At 34.4% G+C, this 8,468-nt stretch overlaps 2 protein-coding genes across 2 annotated transcripts; one reads left to right on the top strand and one right to left on the bottom strand.

Moving 5' to 3' along the window:
• Positions 1–1,605: 1,605 nt before the first annotated feature.
• Positions 1,606–4,664, bottom strand: LOC142179096 (uncharacterized). Its single transcript, XM_075248918.1, has 5 exons — positions 4,390–4,664; positions 3,282–3,655; positions 2,812–3,017; positions 2,408–2,722; positions 1,606–1,905 (listed from the first exon to the last, which is right to left on the bottom strand). Exons 1-5 carry the CDS (start codon positions 4,662–4,664, stop codon positions 1,606–1,608), a joined length of 1,470 nt encoding a protein of 489 aa, XP_075105019.1.
• Positions 4,665–7,390: 2,726 nt separating this feature from the next.
• On the top strand, positions 7,391–7,903 carry LOC107764839 (F-box protein At3g07870-like). The gene has a single exon (XM_075248917.1). The coding sequence runs from the start codon at positions 7,391–7,393 to the stop codon at positions 7,901–7,903; it is 513 nt and encodes a 170-aa protein (XP_075105018.1).
• The last annotated feature ends 565 nt before the right edge of the window (positions 7,904–8,468 follow it).

Raw genomic sequence — 8,468 nt, 5'->3', positions numbered from 1 at the left:
ATGTATTCAGATGTATTATTCTTGAATCTGTGTGATGTATTTAACTGAGTTTTCACTTATCATATTCAGTTTCTTTTTCTTAATTTGATTCATTGCACTAACACTATGTAATTAAATTTGTGTATAGCATATTGACGTCATATTCTACTATCTGAGAAAGAAGGGAAAGTACAACCAAACAAGCAACTTCAAGTATACAACTGTTGATTGTATATTCAAGACAAGAATCGCAGAAATCTTCGACATGTATGCTGATACAGATAGTAATGCAAATTAGCCAAAGAAGGGGATGTGGTATGTGAGTACATAAGGGGCTACAGATTGCTAGCTAATGTACCTTGGCATACTATTGACAATGTCTTGATACCAGTCAACTTGAAGGACAAACTACATTGGATATTGGTTGTTGTCTCATTCAAGGAGAGATGTATCAAAGTGTATGACTCGTACAGATTTGCAGGTCATGATGCCTATGTAGCTTCTGAGATAGATAAGCTAGCTAAGCTTGTACCTCTGTATCTATCAATCAGTGGCTTTTATAGAGATAGTCAAGGCATAGATTGATTTACTTACTCAGCATACACTAACAAGTCATATACTGATCCTTTTGAAGTTGTTTTCATATCAAATCTGCCTCAACAACAAGCTGGGAGCATGTATGTATTCAATCATAATTCTTGTATCATTTTAGAACTCTAATTGTATGAATTATTTTTAATTGTTTCAATCAACATTTTTCAGGGATTGTGAGGTGCATGTTGCGGCATACGCAGAGTTTCTGAGCACTCTTGGAGAGATTCCACAAACAATATTTGATTCAAATCTACTCCGTCAAAGATATGGTGCTCTCCTTTGGGACTATGCTTTGCGGAAGATAGACGCTGATGCCATAAGTAAGAATGAAGCACCCTCAAAGATTGCTAGGCAAATCACGGAGTCAGATTCAAAGTTACAGATAGTGTTAGAGTAGCTTTAGATGAATGTAGTTTTGGAATGTTGTTTTAGGTGAATACTGTTTTTTAGAATATCTTTTTTGACAGAAGATGGTATTCAGTTAGAAAAACCAATGTTTTAATCACTATATCAACCGTGTTCATGTGTGACAATTGCAACTTTTCAATCTATGTTTCATTATTTTTTTACAAGTATTCATGCTTAATCTACAATTTCTACTCGTATGTATCTTACAGGATATATTCATACATATTAAACAAGGCGTATAAATGTGTATTAATATTCAGTCACTTGACTTATATATCAAAGTCAGCAACTGTATGCTTCAGGTTTATACGTATGTACTCAACTTGATGTATTTATTTTACTTACTCCGGTTATATGTATTTATTGAAATTGTTATATTATAGCTGAGTATATAGTTGTATTCCGATGTATTTTGATTAGTTATGTATATACAACTTAGGCATTGTCTATAATAAATTATCTAAGTATATGTTGACAAGGTTGTATTCGAAAGTATTCAACACAATACTACAACTAAATGTATCCATAATCTATTCACGAAAGACATTTCAAATTTTATTACTTCATAATGTCATCAGAAGTAATGACAAATCGTTGGAGCACTAATATATGTCAGAGTTCTAACTAAATCCTATGTGGAGCATTTATACATGTTTGCTTGTTATGTCCTCCCTGCCCACATATGCTACATGAATGTTGATTTTTCGGCTGCATCAATTCACTTAAAGGTTTATCGCGCTTCTTCTTTGGCCTTCCAGGAGGTCTTTTCCATTTGGGTGGTAGTACAACCTCTTCTGCAACATGTGCTGGTATATTCCAGTCATTTCTGTCCGGTAGCGGGTACACAGGCACATCGTATGTCATTACAACAGTATTTGGTTTGTAATAGTTAGAGCAATATTCTTCTGGCATTAGAAACTTGCTCTTCAATACAGCCCAAGCATGTGGGCATGTCAATTCATCAACTTGGAACCTCCCACAAACACATTTTTTCTCTAACAGGCAGACTGTGTAATTCCTCCCTCCATCGTTAACCGTATGTAAGTATTCAGTTGATGGTACCACTTACATTTAAACATAGACCTATAAGTTTTGAGCACATATAAATGAATTTCTTTATGTATAATGCTGAATTATTCAGTTAAATACAACTGAAACGTTTGAATACAGAAGAATACATCATATATGTAGACCGACAGACTATAAACTATAATTACGTCTTATCTTATGAATACAGTGACATACATCAAACATCTACTTAACTTTAGGCAGTTGAAAAGAAACAAAAACATTATAAGGCTACTGCATGATAATACAATTGAATACATCTATCTAAAAAATTATGTATAAGTTATTTCAGAAAACAATTAAGCTATCTAAAGAAATAGCTTATTATATGATACAATGACATCAAAATAAAACTTACAGTTATGCGTGTAGACATTGCCTCATTCAAAGTCAGCATCTCCTGGTATTTTTTTCCAAGCATTGTGTATGTCTGTGTAGCTTCTTTGCGGTTACTACAATTCCAACGTCCAAACATCTTCCTAACTTCTTCGAGGAAGTCGTATATTGGCAATTCCCTTGCTGACACTAGTGCGGCATTGATTGACTCAGCAATATTTGACGTCATGGTCCATCCCCTATTAACAGGTGCATAGAACCTAGCCCACTTTTCGTATCCAGCTAACTCCAAGTATTCTTTCACCCTAATATCTACCTTCTCACCTTCTCCATCAGACTGTCAAATTCAACTTGTGTGTATGCTTTTGCCATCGAGAAGTATATCTCGCTCAACTTTGCATGGCTTTTTTTGAATTTCTTATATACGTTGTTCCATAGATGCCATATACATGCAAAATGCGGTACATCTGGATACACTCTCGGTACAGATTTAATGATACTCTCATTTCTATCTGAAACGATGCACGTGTTTTCCCTGTCACCGTATGCTATCTTGAATTGCTCAAAGAACCACGTCCAAGCAGCATCGTTCTCTGAATCAATAACACCATATGCTAATGGCAATATATGACCTGTAAAGACAATTGAATACACATTTTTAAAACATGTATTTCAATCTTTAAAATATTAACAGAATTTATTATAATTCACGTACTCACCTGCGCCATCCAACGTGCTTGCCGAGACAAATATCCCGGTCTAGTAACATTTTAGGTAACTTCCATCCACGACCACAATGGGTCTACAATTATCAAACCCCTTTATAAAGGCATACAAAGATATATACATATACATGAACTCATTTTTGGGCGATTTTACCATTCTGATATGCGAACCAGGATATGTCATATCCATTGTATATAGGTATCCTGGTAATTTTTTGTATGAATCAGCTGGTTCACCTCTCAAAAAATTCATTGCCTTTTCTTTAGCCCGCCACGCCAACATGTAGCTAACATATACACCTAAATCTGATTTCACATCATCAATAATATCCTTTGGGGTGTATTTCCTCTTATGATTAGCAAGCTTAGGCTTAATCATACCACCTATAAGGCTACTACTTGTCTGTCGCTGCTCATACACCTTTTTCTTCAGCGGACATGTATGGTTATCAATGAACTCTCTCACTTTTAATAGTTCTGATTTGTTAATGCTCGAAGCCTTAAACCTCCATTCACAATCTTCTGACATACATAATAATGCATAACTACAAAGAATTTATCATTTTACATATGATTAGCATAAATGTTTACCAAAAATGCACTCATATACATATGAATACATTCTGACATCTATATATATAAATTATTATACAACTTAATACAATTATAGTTATATGCATTTAAATACAATGAATACAACTGAATACAATTATAGTTATATGCATACACTTAAATACAAACAGTAAACAAAATAGGAAAATAATTAGAGCCACTGTAACATAATTATACCAGTAAAATACATATGAATACATATATTTAAAGACCATAAACAAACAAATGTTAAACACATCAGTGAAGATCAAGTGAAAATCCACAAATACGCATAAATACATCAATGTATAACTTACAACTCCAACAGATAATACAATATACAAAAAAAAAATTAAATACACTCAAACCTGACAGCATTAGACCTATCAACCCGAAATTGAAACCTTTGAGATATAGCATAATTCTGCATCACCTTTTTCAATGTAGCCTTATCCTTTTATACTTGTCCAACCATAACCTGCCTTTGATTAGTTTTTGAAATTATCAAATCCTTGTCCAGTTCAAACACCCTAATTGCTTCTCCTGAATGGACAAAATCTTGAGCAAGCGTATCATCTGTACCGGAATCATACCTTTGAAGTGATTCGTCTATTTGCACAATATCTCCTTGAATTAAACTACCACGGAAACAAGTTCTTTTTCAATCGTTGTTATGCACAAAGGATACATCCCGAATTCTCTGTTCTCTTTTTTCAACTCTACATACACCCTGTAACCCATGTCATTGTGTATTTCCATTGGCGTGCTATTCCCTTCTACTTTGTATTGAATTTTAATGGACTTTGAGCTCAAATCTATGCCCAGTTGATTAGAAATTGACTCAACTAAATCATTATACGATGCATACTCCTTTATCAGTATTCCCTCAATTGAATATTCGACGTAATTGCTCTCACCGTTCCACTTGCCAGAATGACGCAACAATACTGTTAAACTTGTCATACGGTATAACTGAATTATACTGTATTCTGTATACAATTGTATCAAACGCACTGTTTCGTGGTTGAAAAGAGAATTGGGTATAGAAAAAAGGAAGAACTGAAAATTCAGATGTTGCTCTGGTTTTCGCTATTTTTCTTGTTGAATCGTGAATGGAAGAATACAGATTTATGGGCAATAGTTTGTGTTAGTTGAGTTAAATTAGGAAAATATCAGGTGAATTGATTTCCTTTCCATTTTAAACAAGTTCAACCTTCCATATTTTACGCGAAATACGCTACTGTATTCACAATAAGGCCGCGTGAATACATTTGAATACATCTCAAGCTTAGCTGAAATTCCAAAATTCATGCCTATCTTTGCTATTGTATTAATGAATACAATAGCTTAAATACATCAAATACATCTTATGACCACATAAAAAGTATCTATAATCCGTAATATAGCAAAAGGTATCTATAAATGGATAATTACACCTAAAAGATAGTGTTTTATGAAAAGTTTTCTAAAAATTTCCCTATTTATATGTCTTGATATTAGTGGGCTACAGGGAAAAGTGGGCTAGATCCAAAAGGCACCATAAGACAGGGAAGGCACAAAAAACCAACACTATTGGCACGGGATGATCACTATATTCCCTTCGTAATATCCGTTGCCTATAGTTATCAATATCTGTAAAAATTGAGACTTAGGGTGTGTTTGGTACGAAGGAAAATATTTTTTACGGATTTTCATAGAAAATGAGTTGTTTTATCACTTATTTTCCCTTGTTTGGTTGGTGAGTAGAAAACCTTTTCTAGAAAATATTTTCTATTGTTTAGCTAAAGAGTAGAAAATATTTTTTTTGGAAAATATTTTTTTATGCTACTCTCCTCACCCCCTTCCCCCAAGTCCCCATGTTTCTTTGCCCCCTCATCCCTCCTCAAATACCCAATGTTTTTAGGACTCTATTTTCTTCAAAAATTTAATTATTCTCCTAAACAATTCTCACAAATCCAAACGAACTAATGTGCTGCTTTACTTTTTACCCCAAAGAACGGTGAAATTTATGCTCCATAACTAAAAAGAAAACACTCTTTCTTTGCTGAAAAAGAAAGTACTCTTTCTACAATATAAAAATAAAGTAATCATTTTATTGAAATAAAAGAAAATACTTTTTCTACATCATGAAAAGAAAATGCTCATTTTGTTGAAATGAAAGAATATACTTTTTCTACATCTTGAAAATAAAGTATTTTTTGTTAAAATGCAATTTTTTTTTTAATGAAGAAAAGAAAATTCTCATTTCTTGAAATGAAAAAAAAATCTATCTATAACATGAAAAGAAAATACTATTAATAATATTTTTATTTAGGGTGGAGGGTGGGGCGAGGGTTTGAGTTGGGGGTTGGGGTGGGTGGAGTAGGGTGGGATAGGAGTGGGGTGGGTTGGTGGGGATGAGAAATAGGGTGGGGAAGGTTAAAAAGGTATTTTGGAAAATATTTTTCCTTTTCTTAATAGGAAAAACTTTTTCCTCCAATTGGAGGAAAATATTTTCCATAGTATTTAAGCCAACCAAACTTGAAAAAATTGAAAAATATTTTTTCAGAAAATATTTTCCTTCGTATACAACACACCCTTAATCTACTAAATTCTCCCCCTGTTCTATGGTTCGTCAGACTTAGAAATTCTCTTTCCTACAGAATTATGGATTCTTGCAATCAAAAGGAAACAAAAAAACAGGATTGTAAGTTGGATGATCAGATCAGAAATGCTTTTGCCACATTATTGGTGAAATTACAAGTAATTACAGTTGAAAAATAAGATAAAGAAAAATAAATAAATATTCTTCAGGTTGAGGTGCTGATATCTCGCTCTCTTTTTAAGGAGATTCAAGCCCACTGCGGTAGCATCTTCACTGATCCAGCAGTAATACTCTTGACTTGTTCCCTCCAGGATACAATAGTCCGACAATATCGTATGACTCGAACAAACTCTGGATAAGCTGTTGAGTCCAAAGCTCCTCCAAAATGAACACCTTCCTTCAACAAGAATAATATTCTCTTTTGTCGGTAATAAGTTGGAGACTTAGATTTTCTCCTTCTCTTAACTCTCTTTTTCACTACACCTAGTTCACTTTTTTCATACACACTACCAAATTTTCCCCTTCTCCAACACAAAGAAGAAACACCACTATTTATAAGTGTGGAATCTCTTTCAATAAATAAATAATAAGGTAGTGGGATAATAAAATTGTAGAATATGGTTGGTGGTTACAAAATTTAATCTTTAGTGAGTAATTAGTGGTAGATCATGACATTAGTGGTTTCATGAGTTACACCAAAGTAATGACCACTTTCTTGCCAATTTATAACCACTATCTCAGAAGAAATAATGCACTTTAATATTGTAATCCAGAGTTTAGGACGAGATGCAGATCCAGGAATGAATTATCGCATAATCCAAGAGCTCGTTTGTTTGCAACTGTCTCAGACAGTGAAGAATGATCCATGCCTTATTTTTCACTGTGATTGCCCCATCAAGAATCAGCTTTAATCCGGGGCTCAACCAACATACAGATACTCTTAACAAGGTGTGATATTGTCTGCTTTGGACAAAACTAAGCCCCTACGCCCAAAATGCCTCGTACTATCTGATCATGAAGACAAAGGACTTGTAAGGAAACATAACTTTCCTTTCTCAACAACTATGCCAGAGTTCAATGTGGTTGGCGCCTGTAGTGGCTTATTATGTTTATATATGATTCATTACTCAATGATAGACTCATTCTGAACAATCCTTTTACTGGTGACTACAAGAAGCTCCCAAAATTTATTGAGTTTGAAGAGCAACAAGTAATATCTGGATTTGGATTTCATCCTATTACAAAGGAGTACAAGGCTATCAAGATTGTGTACTACTCAAATACCTATAGCATACCTTCAAAGATCCGTAATGTTGAAGTGTGGATGCTATGCAGAAGCGACGTTCAAATATTTAGTCTTAGTAGAAGTAAATGCAGGAGCATTGGGGAAGTACACTATTTTCTTGACACCAAATCAACAGGAGTTTTGGTGAAGGGACGGCTACATTGGTTGAGTAAAAGGAGAAGGCAAAATGGCCATTTCGAGAGATCCATTGTGTCCCTTGACCTAGATGATGAGAGATTTGGTCAGGTCCCTAGGCCTAATTTCAGCTTTAACCAACTGGACAGGTCTGCTTATCATCTTGCAGTTATAGGAGGGTGTCTTTCTGCTGTTTAAGTAAATCTTTGCGTTAAGGAATGGTTGGGGATTTGGGTCATGATGTTCTCTGTGAAGCCTTACTTACCATGGAGTTTTAATGATGGTAAATATTTCAGTCGGACAAATCACCCAGAGTTCTATACATGCTTAAGAGTGGAGAGATCTTGTTGGAGTACAATGGTGGAATCTTAGTTTCCTATGATCCTGAGAGTGGAGAATTTAAGAACCTAATGGTTCAATCAATGCCTAATCGTGTTCAAAATGTAGTCATGTTGATATCCTCAACTGGATAAGTTTTCAGTAAACACCATATTGCTATTGACAGTAAGATTATCGTTGCTAGTTTATACACAGAATTCAAGTCTCGTAAATACTCATTATCATGCATATTACTGATTGCAAGAACTCTGTTGCTGAAATTTCATTCTAATCTTGGTTGTCTGCAACTTCATTCTGTAATATTATTTTCAGATGTTCATCAACTGAATCTACACAAACAACAACAATTACTACCCAATATAATCCCACCAAGTGGGGTCTGGGTAGGGTAGGATGTACGCAGCCTTACGAGACTGTTTCTGAA

This window comes from Nicotiana tabacum, unplaced genomic scaffold (assembly GCF_000715075.1).
Source record: "Nicotiana tabacum cultivar K326 unplaced genomic scaffold, ASM71507v2 Un00346, whole genome shotgun sequence".
NCBI lineage: Eukaryota > Viridiplantae > Streptophyta > Magnoliopsida > Solanales > Solanaceae > Nicotiana > Nicotiana tabacum.
The sequence above is the reverse complement of the archived record's forward strand: the minus strand, read 5'-3'. Positions and strand labels throughout refer to the sequence as shown.